At 40.6% G+C, this 15,862-nt stretch overlaps 1 protein-coding gene across 2 annotated transcripts in view; it reads left to right on the forward strand.

Moving 5' to 3' along the window:
* Positions 1 to 15,862, forward strand: part of MED13L (mediator complex subunit 13L) — a 916,648-nt gene that overhangs the window by 805,000 nt on the left and 95,786 nt on the right. For both annotated transcript variants that reach the window (XM_078667133.1, XM_078667134.1), the window contains exons 18-19: positions 524 to 703; positions 1,977 to 2,200. In XM_078667133.1, the coding sequence (XP_078523259.1) occupies positions 524 to 703; positions 1,977 to 2,200 (404 nt within the window). The remainder of the gene's footprint in view (positions 1 to 523; positions 704 to 1,976; positions 2,201 to 15,862) is intronic.

The following is a 15,862-nucleotide window of genomic DNA, read 5'->3' on the forward strand; positions in this document are numbered from 1 at the left end:
ATTTCTGCACTGACCAAAGGTCTGACATAGGAGGAAAGCAAAGCTCTATATAATTCACAGAGGAAAGAGTTCCATAGCTTATGAGCAGCCACGTCACACATGACAAAAAAGTTTCCATCTTCTGGGATTCATGGAGAGTGGGAAATATTGTGTTGTGATATATAGTTGATATTAAAGACAGCACACATTTTACATACGCTACATGAAGATACCCTTAACTCTAGTCTTGCTGGCACATCAAATATTTAACAGTTGACTTTCTATAATCAGTTTAGTGTGGTACCTGACTATGGGGAAGCAGCAGTGATAGGAAGCTCAAACGTGTGTTGAATACAATTGTACAGACTCATCTAGCAGGCTGGCTTGACTTCTGCAGAATTTTATCATGTTTAAACAGTTGCAAGAGTCAGTAAAAAGAGATACTGAAGTAGGTAGTTTTCTTGGCAGTAATAGCACATTTACTTTACAGCCTTTACCATATAATTTCATTGATAATTAACTCTCCTGTGTATATCTTTTTCAGTTCTTGACATCAGCCTGCTCTCCTCGCATGATGTGGTGCGCATGCTACTTTCTTTACAACCTTTCCTTCAGGATGCAATTCAGAAGAAGAGGACAGGACGGACATGGGATAATATTCAACACGTCCAAGGGCCGCTCACCTGGCAGCAGTTCCACAAGATGGCAGGACGTGGGACTTATGGTATGTCTGCCTCATAAATCGTGCTAAGATTTGGTTTATGCAGGGGTTACTATAATCGGTCTGTTTTAGATTGTTGTGATTTACTAAGAGATTGCTTCTCAAAAATATTTTAGTTGAGATACTTTTGCCTCTTGAAGTGGTGGATTAAATGAAAAAAGATCACCACTCTTGTTATTATTTACATATGTTTTAGGTTCAGTTAGTGTTACATTTAGAAAAGCTGTGCTCACGGAGTATTTAGTTGTAGTAATTTAGCTGTTGTAAACAGATCAATCGAAAAGGTTGTGCTCTTATTTGTTGCAGAAAACAGGACCTAGAAATGTGTTAGATTATGTTTACACAAACCATGAGAAGGTTCATATTTTGTTCACTCCTCCTTTCTTTCTGTGTACAGTATAGGTGTCTCCATCTTGAACTGTTGTGGACTCTGCTTTGACTTATGTATATGGAATGCTTGAACTGCTGCTGGCCATTATTTTTGTTGTATGGGTGAGGGAAGCTTGCATTCATGCTACTTGCTCTGTAATTTTTTGAGTTCGGAGACTGTACTGCTCTTGCCTCTACTTGTACCCTTTCTGTGATTGTGAATTTTGAGAAAACCTGATTAATATACATGCAGAAATTCTAATGCTTTTGTCAGGGCTTATTGTCGCTATTCCTAGGCAAGGTTATTGTTGCTATGATTAAGCACAGTTACAATTTCAGTACTGTTATATCATTCCAAATCTATTCCTCTAACAATTTTAAGAGCTGTTCTGGAAAAGACATAGTTCCTTAACTTTTAGCAATATTTCCCCTGCATGATTATTATCAATCGAGAACACATTCCACCACCACCACCTACCTTTCCCTAAGACTTCATATATCAGGAAAAAGATGGATATATTTTTCTATACCTGGTACAAAAGAAACTGAAGTTGATTGTTGAGTGAGAGGGGCCTGGTTTGTTTGTCCGTGAAGGGGTTTTTAATGAATCAAAGGTGCTGATGAGTCTAGCACTTTGTGTGTTCTCCCTGTTTTAAAAAAGTGTTCTTGGGTATGCTCTGTCCCAGGAATGAGGAATATTTGGCTGCATGCGACCTAATAGAGAATATCAACGAAGGATAGTCGTTAAAATTGATGTATAAATTGTTCAACAGTCTTTCTTGCTTATTCCTCATTTTTTTTGTACGTGTTTTAACTACATAATTGAAGACATCCAAAATGCTCTATTTCCATGAATTTTGCCACAAGTCTGTAATGGTTTATTTTACTTTTTTTCCACTCTGTAAAGGGTCAGATGAATCTCCAGAACCTCTTCCCATACCAACTTTGCTCGTGGGCTACGACAAGGATTTTCTTACCATTTCTCCATTTTCACTGCCTTTCTGGGAGAGGTTGCTACTGGAGCCTTATGGAGGACACCGTGACTTAGTCTATGTTGTGGTGTGTCCAGAGAATGAGCTTTTACTGGATGGAGCCAAAACCTTTTTTAGAGATTTGAGTGCTGTCTATGAGGTGGGTGTGAAGCTCTGTTGTAAAATATGAACTTTGTAAACCTCAAGTCTGAAAGCCATTTTTGCTTTGCTTATTTGTTTCTATTGTACTTATTTGCTTGTCCTTTCCCGAATTTAGGTCATTTTGTTCTATTTTTGATAGTCCAACAGTTGGAAAACACCACCATTTCTGTCTGAAGACGGACACAGCTAGGTTGAGTCTGTGTGGCCATGTTTGTTAACTGGATAGTGGCATTGGTACAGTTAGTTGGAGGACTGCTCTGATCCTTCAAGAATCTGAAGCTCCCTTGCTCTCTCAATGGGAGAACTGTGAACTATTATTCTATATCATTCTTGACATTGTTTTGGGAAAAATGTACCCTTGTGAGTATTGATTTACAGTGAAGAAAAACATGAGAATTTAATGAGCTATTCATGTTGAAGCTAATTTGATTTTCCCTACTATCATATATGAGCTACACAAACCCTGACAATACACAGCTCTACTTGAAGGTTTCCTGTGCCTCAGGCATACAGCGCCTCAAACACTGCCCGCACATCATCTGTACCTTGATGTCTGATGTCCATCTGAAGCTCGCCTCAACCAAGAAAGAATTACTGTTATTTGCCAAGAGCAAGAAACAAGATAAAGTACCAACCTGCTTAATGATATGAACCTTGACTGCTTTGAACCCCAACTTTCACTGAATGATGGGGTCACTTGGATTTACCCTGGACACCAACTTCTCTCTCAAGGAACACATTGCCAAAAATCAAATACTGACTCATACTAGCTCTATCTTCTAAAGAATTCAAACAGTTTCTTCTAGAAAGTAACTCTAGAACTGATGCTCAAGAACTTATACTTCCATCAGAATGGTGGTAATGCTGTACTCCATGACCTCCTAGACTCCATAGTGGCACACCTTTAGGGCATTCCATGCGCTGAAGCATATCTTATCCAAGGCCTTAAGAAATATGATCGCATCACTCCTGTCCTGATGAAACTTCATTGGCTCCGCTTACCGGCCCACACCATTCTCAAAACCAGCTGCATCATTTACAAAATCATCACAACTAGCACACCCGCTTATCGTGCAGAGAAGAACGCCTGCAGCCAAGACACCACCAGACAAACCTAAGAAGTGTAAAAAAGCAACAACCACAAAAGACAGCAGACTTTTCCTATCTCTGCACTCAGGATCCGGAGCACCATACCTCTGTCCATCATGGCAGAAAATACATTTCCCAAATTCTTTTATTTGTCAAAGGATTACATGTAGCATAATTTATTGCAAGATAATAGACGTAGGGCCTTCTGTACGATCACATTTTCTCATATGCAGAGAATGGGTAAAACCCTTTGATACATCTTGTCCTTTATTACTTAAGATCCAATCAATGATTTCAATTGAATAATGTGGTGCACAAGTCCACAATGAGAACATATGTAAATTAACAATATAAGGTGTCATGTAAAGCAAAACCCATCACAATACTGTATGCATGTATTCATATTCATAAAGCAGCTATTTAGCTGGTGGTGAATGGAGACCAGAGAAGGTACAAGATTGAGTACATCCATTGCATTTCACATATTCACAGTTATAAGCACAGTAAGAGCAATTATTTTTCCCAGAATATAATTTTTATTTAAGTGCCAAAACCAGTATTGCGACCCCAGTCTTTGTGTTCCAAAGTTGGCACCTTATCTGCTACATTACATCTCCTCCACATGGGCCTATTTTCTCGCCTTCAATGCCTTAGTATGCCACTGGAAAAAATGATTCTTTATATGGCTCTTATAGGGAAACGTTCTTAGGACGATGGCAGATGGTCTAAAACTTGATCATGAGAAGATTAGTGAAGAAGTTGCTGTGCTTACATAACCATCTTTACTAGCAGGGGATTTTGTTCACTAGTACCATCTACTCTGAACAGAAAGTAAAACAATGGCATTTTCACTCGCAGTCTAAAGGCTGATAGGATGAGCTGTGTCCTACATGATGAGCTGGTTTCTTCATGACACAGTAGCCGGATTTTCTATTGCAGGCCTCCTGGAGCCCAAACAGCTTTGACCTTCAGAGGTCAATCGGAGGATTGCCAGAGTAGAAGAATTTGGAGCAGAACTTCCACAGCTGAGCCTTTTGTCTAAGGCGTTTTATTAACATGTTAACAAGATTAGCCGGGGCAACACTATGCAGAAATTTATGAACTAGACAAACTAGATTGAATTGCATCCTGTGGGTAACCAGTGTGGGATTTCCTTTGCATTAACAGCGTGCTTACTTTTGCTTAATACCTCTAAAGAGGAAGAGAGTCAAACTCAAATAGGACAAAGTTACACTAACCTAATCATAAGACATATACTCTTAAAATATCTGCCTCTCCTAAATACTGTACTTGATGAATAACAACTTTACTCATTGGGCATCACCAGTGTAAACCCCTATTCGTATAAACCAGAAACTGGATAACCGAAGAATTCACCTCTTCCTTCATTCATTTGACAGGTTGATAATGGCAAGTGACCACAAAAAGGATAGGTGTTCATTCATAGTGAGTTTCTTCATTAACACCATTTCTTTAGCTGCCGTACAGTGAGGCATGTGTTTATTTTCTTCTAGGAAGAGATATTATTTGGCTCCTTATAAATATATTAGACCCACCCCTTTCACACTGTGTTGCTGCCAGATGCAGAAAGGGTAATTGAACTCAAACTAATATGATGGTAATATGTGATGCAATCCTGGTGAATGATGGTAAGTTCTGGCTGTTGTTTCCTGGGGTTCTAGAAAATAACCAAGATCACACACCGGTATCCCAGATAGCAAGTGTGTTGATAATTTCACTACAGTATATGGTAATCCAGACAACAGCATGGGATGATCTCCAAGCTTTGACCTTCTCATCCTTCAAATGTATCTTGCTGTGGCCATTTGGGGAGCTACACAATAACAAAGTGAACCCCGACTAATGATGGGTCAAACAAACAGGTGATCTTTTGGCTCGTGAGTGGAAGCAATCCCTGAAACTGAAGTTTCAGTCTGAGGAATAATTTTGAAAAAAAAAATAATTTTAAGGTGAGTCCTCAGATACTTACCCAGGTGTCATGCCTCCTCATCTGGATTCCTCGCTCACCAAGGATGGTTCTAATGATGAGCGGGCTTCCATGTTATCAGGCAAGCACTTAACAGGCTCTCCAAAATGTGATTAGAGGGTAAAGGATCCGTGTTTTTGGGTAACCTCTCATTAGTCTGGTTTTGCTTTTTGTTATTGTGTAGTTGTTGGAGGGTACCAACCCCGATACTCTGACCCCTCTAGTCCTTTCCCTTGATAACTTGAAGGTTTTTGGTTTGACATCTGGGAAGATAGGCAGCACATAGAAAAATACATACTACGGTGGGTCCAGAAAAGAAGTCCATTGAAGTTTTAAATTTCTATCCCAGAATGGTGAGTCTGAGTAAATGTAATAGTTTGCTGTGCAAAATTGAGAAGGACTGGCAGTAATAGTGGCAAATTTTGCAGAAGCAGAGCTGCCAGTCCGTTGTTATCCCACTGTCACTTGCCAGTGTTGTTTTTAGGGAAGTCGTGTTTGTAATGGTAAAAAGGTTTGTGAGATTACATAACAAACTCAAAGAGCATTGCAAGTCTTTTAAAGCCTCTGCACTCATAACCTCCCACATGAAATTAATTTCATGTCCTGAGAAGGGGAAATGGAAGGCAGAGAGATGAGCAAGACAAAGACTGAGGGCACGAAACCAATGTGAAGACGAAAGGCAGACGAAGGGGTAAAGCTGGAAAGGGAGAAAAGACCAAGAGGAGAGGGATGTAGATGCAAAGGAGATGGATTTAGTAAGGGAAATTGAGAGACTGATACAATGAGAGTGAGAGAAGTCCAGAAAATTAGGGGGCATTTGAGGACAGTGGAGGTAGACAAAGATCTAGAGAGGTATCCGGTATAGCACGTCCTGTTTCAGAGGGGACCAATGAAAAAGGGGACGGATTGGGAGAAAGCTGTAGATTAGTGATCAAGCTCGTTAAGACAGGAATAAATCAATGAACTCGTCATTAGAGTGTGATGTTAGCTTAAAACGTTGAACACTGCTTTGGACTCTTCATCAGAGTATGTATGATCAACTTTCAAAACCTAGAAGCGTACCTTGCAGCTTAACTTCCGTGCTCAATCAAGCCCAGTAAACAAAGGAAAAGCATAGAGATTCATCTCTGGAGCACACTTGAATTTGTAAGACAAAGAAAAAACATTGTACTCTACTTAAGAAAAAGATTGTTTTGAATAAAGAAAGATAAAATGTCCACGCTGGTAGGAAGTGCACCAGAAACAGAAAAGGGTAACTGAGGCTTGAGGAATTTAAAATGCTCTCTACTCGGAGATAGCTGAACTGGAGATAATGGAGCTGAGCTTTACGGAGACAGCAGCTTTTATAAATTTCCAAACCCTTTGGGATTAAGCGGTTAAGAGAAGATGCAACACGGCAAGATATAAACGTAAATTAACCTCGAGAAGACATTGAACTCTGCCCAGGTAGGCCTTCTCCTCCAGATGGCATGAGATATATCCCAATGCCATCAGTAGGGCAGCATTCACCTTTGGGGGAAAATAATACAGAGCAAGAGGATGTCAGTTTTCTGTTAGAAACCTTAACTTAACATAGAAGTAATTTGTATCACCTACGATCCTAAAGCAGCGAAGGGAGAAATTCCTTAAACCACACCAAAGGCAGTGACCCCAAGAATAGAAAAGAAATATAAAGCTGCCGGTTAAGATGCAAAATACATTAAATCCCATATAGGGACTGGTTCTCTAAATGCAGCTTAGAAAAGAGTGCTAAGTGCAGCCACTCGTGGGCAAATGTCTTGCAAGGACAGTAAAGATCAGTGGCGGTAGGTGGGTATATGGAGACATTAAATTAAAAAATGGTTGCACTGGCACCGGATGGTGCGAGTGTCTCCTAGGGCACTGTCAATTGTGCTGAATTTATCAGCCAGGTTATGAACAATAAAGTTTTCAACAAAGTTTTGTTTGGAATCTCTGAAGTATTTTATTCATACTTGTGGATTTTTCTTTTAGTCAATCTGAGATTTTTTCATATTGCAATAATCTTTATGCTCCATATACATTCATCATCCAGTTAATTTTCAAAATATACGAAAATTACATTCCTTTTCCAATGCATTTCGGCCTAGAGGCCTTCATCAAGGAAATCTGTGAAACAACACAAAAAAAATTGTATCTATCACCATATATTCACTTTGTATTAAAACATGGTTCAATGTCGTACTCTCTAATCTGTCAAATAACGTATACTAATCCCATTTATTCAGTTATTTACGCTCCTTTGTATGCTTGTGAACAATTATACATTGTGTTCATAACGTTAATAACATTTCCATTACCCATTTAATAAATTTTGCTTTGGCCCGGTCTTTTGACCTATGTTATTCAGATGCGAGTCAACTGTGTCTTTTAACAACATTAAACACGGTGAATTTCTGCCAGTGGTAAAGTGAACCGCTTTATATCACTGTATGTATTCGCGCTAGTGTACCATTCCAAAAACTTATAGTCATTTAGTTAAAGATTAACTGAAGCGACAGTACGCTAATGATTTATGCCGTTATCTAATTTACACGGACCGACTAAATCATGGAAACAGTTTCGCCGTGACTACACGGGGCTCAGCGCGATATTATTCCTTGCAGGGATACAATGTGACACTGTTTTCAAAGTTCAACGAACCAACATATTTATAAACCAAGGTTAGCTGTGACCACAATACGCGGCACAATGTTATTTCTTACCGGGATGCGATGCAATCGACATGCAAGCTTAATGCTTCAGCTTCAATCTCGCTGCTGGAAAGTCGGCGTGTGACGTGTGTAAGCTTTGAAATAATGCGCGCGCTATCTTTAAAGGGCCAGGGTTCCGAGAGAGATGAAGGGATCAAGGTACAAATATGGTGTTCAGGAAACGTGTTAGGGAGTATGGACAAATTAATGAATTGTCTAAAAACATGCTCAGCACTACAATGATACATTCAATCTGATTACAAAAACACAATTACAGGTAGCAACTAAATTCTGTCCTTTCATTAATCCCGTGTGGGCGCAGGGTCTGTAAATGGTATATCCAATAGTTTTCTCGTTTTAATAAAGCCTTTTTATTGTCCGTCTCTTCATTTCTTTGCACCACTTCTAGAATGCAAGCTTTAATTTGATTAATTTGATGGTGTTGTTCAATGAAATGGTTTGCAAGCGCCGACTTTACCACTTTGGTTCTGATGTTGCTCTTATGTTCTGTTAAACGAATTTTTAATTTCCGTTCCGTCTGGCCAACATAGGCATAACCACATGGGCATTTTATCATGTAGACAATGTTTTTTGTATCGCATGTACCATTAACGTGTAATCTGATTTTATTACCTCTCATCGGGTGGGTAATGGAATTACCTTCCATAATGTTATTACAGTTACTGCAATTCCTACATGGTATTGTCCCCTTGAATGTGGTTTCTGATTTTGTCACTGTTGTTTGTTTGATGATCTCTCCAATATTTTTGGCTCTAGTGAACGCAAATAGTGGTTCTTCAGAAAAGACGTTGTTGAAATCTGGTTCAGTTTGTAACATCCGCCAGTGTCTTTTGATAATATTCTTAAACTGGGGGCTTGCTGTGGAATATTTACTGACACATGTAATTCTATCAGTCTTTTTACTTTTCTGTGTTTTGAGTAAAGTTTTCCTGTCTTTAGACTGTGATCTTTCCAAGGCTCCTTTTAATACTTCCTGTGGATAACCTCTTTTTTTGAATTTGTCAAGCATAATTTGTGTTTGCGTCTTAGTTTCTTCTGGGTCTGAGACAATTCTCTTTACTCGAAGCAGTTGAGAGTAAGGAAGGTGGTCCGTGTAAATTAGATAACGGCATAAATCATTAGCGTACTGACGCTTCAGTTAATCTTTAACTAAATGACTATAAGTTTTTGGAATGGTACACTAGCGCGAATACATACAGTGATATAAAGCGGTTCACTTTACCACTGGCAGAAATTCACCGTGTTTAATGTTAAAAGACACAGTTGACTCGCATCTGAATAACATAGGTCAAAAGACCGGGCCAAAGCAAAATTTATTAAATGGGTAATAGAAATGTTATTAACGTTATGAACACAATGTATAATTGTTCACAAGCATACAAAGGAGCGTAAATAACTGAATAAATGGGATTAGTATACGTTATTTGACAGATTAGAGAGTATGACATTGAACCATGTTTTAATACAAAGTGAATATATGGTGATAGATACAATTTTTTTTGTGTTGTTTCACAGATTTCCTTGATGAAGGCCTCTAGGCCGAAATGCATTGGAAAAGGAATGTAATTTTCGTATATTTTGAAAATTAACTGGATGATGAATGTATATGGAGCATAAAGATTATTGCAATATGAAAAAATCTCAGATTGACTAAAAGAAAAATCCACAAGTATGAATAAAATACTTCAGAGATTCCAAACAAAACTTTGTTGAAAACTTTATTGTTCATAACCTGGCTGATAAATTCAGCACAATTGACAGTGCCCTAGGAGACACTCGCACCATCCGGTGCCAGTGCAACCATTTTTTGATTCAGATACTCCAAGCGGGGAGTATCCAAAGGAGCACGATTTACTTATAAATACTGATAAACTCTAAGCAGTGCACGACCAATTTCTTACATTGTTTGACATTAAATTAAAGACATATAAAACATTATGCCAGAAGAGTTGCGAAAAAGAGAGAGAGCAATTGTCGATGAGGCAAAATACATTGCTAATGCCAGTTTAAAATATGTGTTGGGGTGGCCGCCACAGTGAGTAGACGGCTAACATCAGGCAGTGTCGTCTGCAGACCCACATGACAATGTATTTATGGTTTCAGACCTGAAGTGCAGGCTAATATTACGCTTGAACTTCACGGGTGAAAATCTATTTAGAACTCAGGTTGATGATCCCTGGAGCACATGAAGAAGGCCAGTGTCGTAGCCAAAGCTATGGGGGCCTTGCATACCACAGGTCCTTGAAAAGGGGAGGTCTTTGGATAGAAGACTGCAGACAAGACAGCCCATTTCAAAACCAGAACAACCCACGTCTTTTCAGGTGGGATCACTGCAACTATCCACCGATCGACAGCAGATATTTCGCGGTACATGCTTAACACATAGTAACTGACTTTGCATTTCTGCACCCACAACATCAAACACCAGTTGAGAAGCATTATACGACCATTTTACCAAAATTGGATACAAAAAACATCAGCTAAATGTGTATTAAATCTAAAAAAAATATATATGGATGTCGTAAATCAGAAATGATTCAACAACCAATGCTCTCAAACTCTCGGACAATGGGACGATCTTGTGGTTGTCACAAATAAAGTACAAAAAGGGTTACAGAAGTGCCACACAAATATATGGCAGGGAGAACGACGTTTCACCCTCGAGCACCTCAAGCCACCATAATCAGAGGTGAGGTGCACACATGGACAAAAAACACTAAATGATAAGAAACCGACGCAGTAAAGCGCATAAATTACTTTCAGCAAAACGGCATCCTCACTCTGAATGCTTTTCAAGGTCATATCCAAAACAAGGTAGTGTATATTTTTTAGGGACAACCCAAACACAATATCTTATATAAACAAACGGGGAAGAATATCATTTTGCCCCGTTAAATTAGCATGTGAAACTCTGAATGAGCACCACGTACCAGATGTGATGTTGATTATATTCAGATAGGTAGCCTTATCAATCAGATGAAATGAAATGAAATGAAAATGCGTTTTATAAAGCGCGAATAGCTGCCCGGAGGCGTCCAAGCGCTGTGACTGAGAGAAGTTCTTACAGTTGGGCGGATGACACAGAGGTTGAAAGGGCCTATTTATTGAACAAAAAAGTTTTCAAATGTGTCCTGAAGGAAGTTAGGTCTGAGTTAGACCTTAAGTGGAGGGGTAGAGTATTCCACAGCCTGGCAACATTCAATGTAAAAGAACGGCCTCCCGATCTGGTCTGTTTAACCTTCGACACGACAGCAAGAAACGCGTTGGCGGAACGTAGCTGTCTGCTGGGGAGGTAGGGGGTGATCAAGGGACGATTGATTGCTGGACCAGTTTCTCAGAATGACTGATGGGCAATACAGAGGGACTTGAAACTAATCCTGTCCCTGACAGAGAGCCAGTGCAGTGTTATTAGTCCAGATTTGGCAGAGAGCCTACGGGGAATTTGAAGTAAGGTCCGGGCCGCACAGTTTTGAATCACTTGTAGTTTCCGCAAAGTGAAGTCAGGGGCTCCAGGATAGAGTGCGTTTCCGAAGTCCACCCTAGAGTGGATCAATCCCTGTACGACAATTTGTTTGGCTTTGAATGGTAACGGGGGGAGAATCCTCCTTAACATTCTGAGAAGGCCAAAACAGGTGGCAGATAGCTTGACAGCCTGGTAGTCTAACGTTAGGGACCTATCCAGCCAAATGCCCAAGCTCTTAATGGCATTCTGGGGAGCTGGGGGGGACCCAGACAGGCTGGCCAGATCGAGCCCACCGAAGATGGAGCCGAGCGTCCCAACAGCATGACCTCTGTCTTGTCCCCATTAAGTTTGAGACAAGACAGGGTCATCCAGCTGTTCACTTCACTCAGGCAACCCGCCAGATCCACCGTGGCCGCAGAGCCCTCGGCCCGCGTCAAAGAGACCACCAGCTGGGTATCGTCCGCATAGGTAATGATCTTAATACCATATGGACGGACGATCCCCGCCAGCGGCCTCATATAGACGTTAAACAACGTCTGGCTAAGCGAGGAGCCCTGCGGGACTCCACAGCCCAAAGGTCTGCTAGTGGAGATGGTATTTCCCTCAAAGACCTGAAAAGTTCTATCGCTCAGGAATGACCTGAGCCATTTCAACGCTCCTCCCTGAATCCCGATGTCATAGAGACGCTGCAATAAGATTTCATGATTTACAGTGTCAAAAGCGGCACTCAGATCGAGGAGGATGACTGCCACCGATCCTCCCCGATCTAAGATATCAAATCAAAGCATTTATATAGCGCACTACTCACCCGGAGGGTCTCAAGGCGCTTGGGGAGGGGGGGTCCGCTACTGCTCGAACAGCCAGGTCTTGAGCTGTTTCCTGAAGGCGAGGTGGTCTTGGGTCAGGCGGAGGTGTGTCGGGAGGGAGTTCCAAGTCTTGGCGGCCAGGTAGGAGAAGGACCTTCCTCCTGTGGTGGCTCTTCGGATGCGGGGGACGGCGGCGAGGGCGTGGCCGGTCGATCGAAGCTGGCGTGTGGGATTGTAGAAGTTGAAGCGGCTGTTGAGGTATCATGGGCCTTGGTTGTGTAAGGCTTTGTGTGCGTGGGTGAGGAGCCGGAAGGTGATTCTCTTGTTGACCAGGAGCCAGTGCCTCTTGTTTCCACCAGAACTGCCAACAAGGCAGATTCCGTCCCATGTTTGGGACGGAAACCCGTTTGTGAGGGGTCAAGCAACTGATTATTTTCTAGAAAATTAGTCAGAAGACTGTTGATGTATTTCTCCAGTATCTTGCTGACCCAAGGGAGCAGGGAAATGGGACGGTAATTACTGAAGTTGTTAATGTCCATGTTGGGTTTCTTCACGAGTGCCCTCACCCTAGCCTCTTTCCATGCTGGTGGAACCGTGTTAGTGGAGATTGAGGCATTAAGTACCTCCAACATAACAGGAAGGATAGTGTGGCTCACAGCCTTTAAAGAGCTCGGAGGAGCAGGATCTCTAGGGGAGCCCGATTTAACCTGCACCATTAAAGTGGCCAGTAGGTCCGAATGTAGCAAAGGGAACTCATCCAGCACAGGTGACAAGTTGCCTGTTGTATCCTGCTTGGAATACGCCGAGATGTCTACTGAGGCGCTTGGGATGATGGTTGAAAAGGATGAGTAGATGAGATCCACTTTGTTATAAAAAAGGTCCGCTAGATCATTACATCGGGCTTGTAAGTCATCACTATTTGCGGGAGGCTGGGGAAGTTTAGTGAGGCTTTTTACAATCCGATAGATCTCCTTAGAGTTGGAACTGGCTTCGGAAATCTTTTGTGTATAGTACAGATGGACATCACGTTTGAATGAAAGTTAAATGATGATGTTCTGTGTCACTTAGTACGGGGGGAAACCAAGACCGAATTGTTCATCATACAAAAGTGCAAAATAACAGATCTTTGCATCCATGTGTTACCATCCACTATCAGTGAGGAATGTGCTGCAATAAGTTGGTATAAGAAATTTGCAAATGCCTTACCTCTGTTGCCATTAATCCAGACTCTGAAAACCAAATGCAGAACTTCAAATGTGATGATATTGATTGCAGAGTGATGGCAAAGGCAGATTTTATGTTCACACATCATGGAGGTAGCTCACCAAAATATTAAATGAGTACTCTGATTTGTAGAGTGCAGCTTATCACTGTGAGGGTATCCAGGCACTGCCTATAGGCACAGAGAGGTTAAGTGATATGCCTAGAATCGCAGGATGTTGGGCCGACACTGAGACTCAAACCTGGATCCCCAGCGCCGAAGTCGACAGCTCTGGCCGTTACGCCACATCCTTAACCAATATTGCCTTGACACTGTACAAAGACTTGATAACATTACAGAAGTTGTAGAGTTTTTACCCAAGACCTCACACAACAACTGAGATCCTGGCTCCTGAAATCAGAATGTGGCCTTTTGAAATGACTAGCTAAATGCATGACTGTTATTGAAACCATGCATTAGAACAAGTTATGAGGCAACATGGCATAGATGTATAACCGATGTGTCAAAAATAACCATTTGCATGAAATTGTAGCTCAACATATTTGTTAGGCGGTCTTACTTATGCATCAATAAGAGTAAACATATGCACCATGCCAGCCTATATTGAAGGTACTGCTAAAAAACAGTTTTTGCAGTACCAGTCATAAAAGAGATTCCTAGGAGCTCCAATTGTATATTCCCCATGAGATACCAGCACCTCAGTGAAATTTAACTCTAGTATCAGCAGTTCTTTTTAAAGCCACCAGTTAAAGCATCCTTAAAACATTTTGCGTTGAAAAGAGAAGTTTTAATAGCGGTTACTTTGTTACAGAGGGTTAGTAAGATGCAGGCTTTTACAGTGGACAAGCCATACCTAATTGTTCACAAGGCCAAAGCTGTCATGATCACACAGTTTGCGTTTGTACCAAAGATGGTGTCGCATTTTCACTTCAGTAAATAAACTATTGTTCTGTCAGAATCCTAACGCAGCAGAAACATCTGTACATACATTAGATTTGAGAAGTACAATAATGTATTCGATCCAAGAATCACAACATAACTAGTAGTAACACCGATGCGGGGCACCGGTCACTAAGGGTACTATTTTTAGATAGATTGTGCAAACAATTCAAATATGCTATGAACTATCAAACTGAAAACTAGACATTAAGATTAGAGCACATAACGGAAGAAAAAGGGGGCTTCCTAAACCTTCAAGGCTTTTGCTTTCCTGCAGTTTTGTCAGAAACGCATACTTTTTAAAAAGCATTATAGTGTATGCATTCAGTCAAAAAGGAAACTATTGTAGGACAGACCATTTCAATACCTATTTGCAACAACTTACTTGCTAGGCCCACCGCCACAGGGGCAAAATATCATTACATAATTTATGCACAGCCTGCGAATTTACTCTCTAAAAGATACCAGTTAATTATTTGTAAATGTTTTTGTAACTTGCGATTCTTCTAGATGCACTTGCAACCCTCCCGTCACTCCATTCATAGAGGAAGTAAAAAAAAAAAAAAAAAAAGAATCTAGGATGGAGTTCACATATGAGGGCATTGCGGGTTTATGGCTGAAGTCATATTGAGTTATACGTCCATCCAGTTTGTCTCCCAACAGAGAAAAAAACAATATACTACAGCAACTTCTAGACCCAATTTCTAGAGGGTTTCATACTAAATATCGATCCCCAAAATATTGTGGTATAAAAGTATTATGGATAGAATATTGAGGGACAGAATATTGAAAGGTAAGTGCATATCGGAAGAGTAGATTTACGATTCCTAACTCCACATTTGTGTGCTTTGAAGATATATGCCCCCTGTTACATATATGAGGAGTTAGATATAGAAAAACGAGACAGCAGCAGATACGATTTTATTACTCCTATAGGGGGACTGTATGCTCCATCCATGTGTATCTAAGAGAGTCTCAAGCTGCAAAACCTTGCATTTAACTAAGCCCTTTTCCCTTCTGCACCATGTTGGGACTCAAGAATATATCTCCAAGCAGGTGAATTGTCCAGCATATCCAATGCAGAGATGCACCCTGCAAAGCCTAGCAAAATTAAGGTTCCTGAGTCCAGGCTCTTCCTATGCCATGATACCCAGCCTTGGCAGGCTGTTTTTTTCTTTAATTTTTATTTTTTGACTTGTACTTTTTGGATTTTAAAACTCTGGGTGTATTTCTCCACCTACTTATATGAAATTTTTCTTTCAGAATTCAATTCATTTATTTTAACCTCTAACAAGGCCATAAATTTATCACGTTTGATTTTTTTGTTGTTGTCAGCAATCCTTCACTATTCATGAAGTGAACATTCTCTAACAGAATAAAGGCTGCCCAGATCACGAGATGAGTGGTATGCCTTTCACCGTA

The sequence above is a fragment of the Lissotriton helveticus genome, chromosome 11 (genome assembly GCF_964261635.1).
Source record: "Lissotriton helveticus chromosome 11, aLisHel1.1, whole genome shotgun sequence".
Taxonomy (NCBI): Eukaryota; Metazoa; Chordata; class Amphibia; order Caudata; family Salamandridae; genus Lissotriton; species Lissotriton helveticus.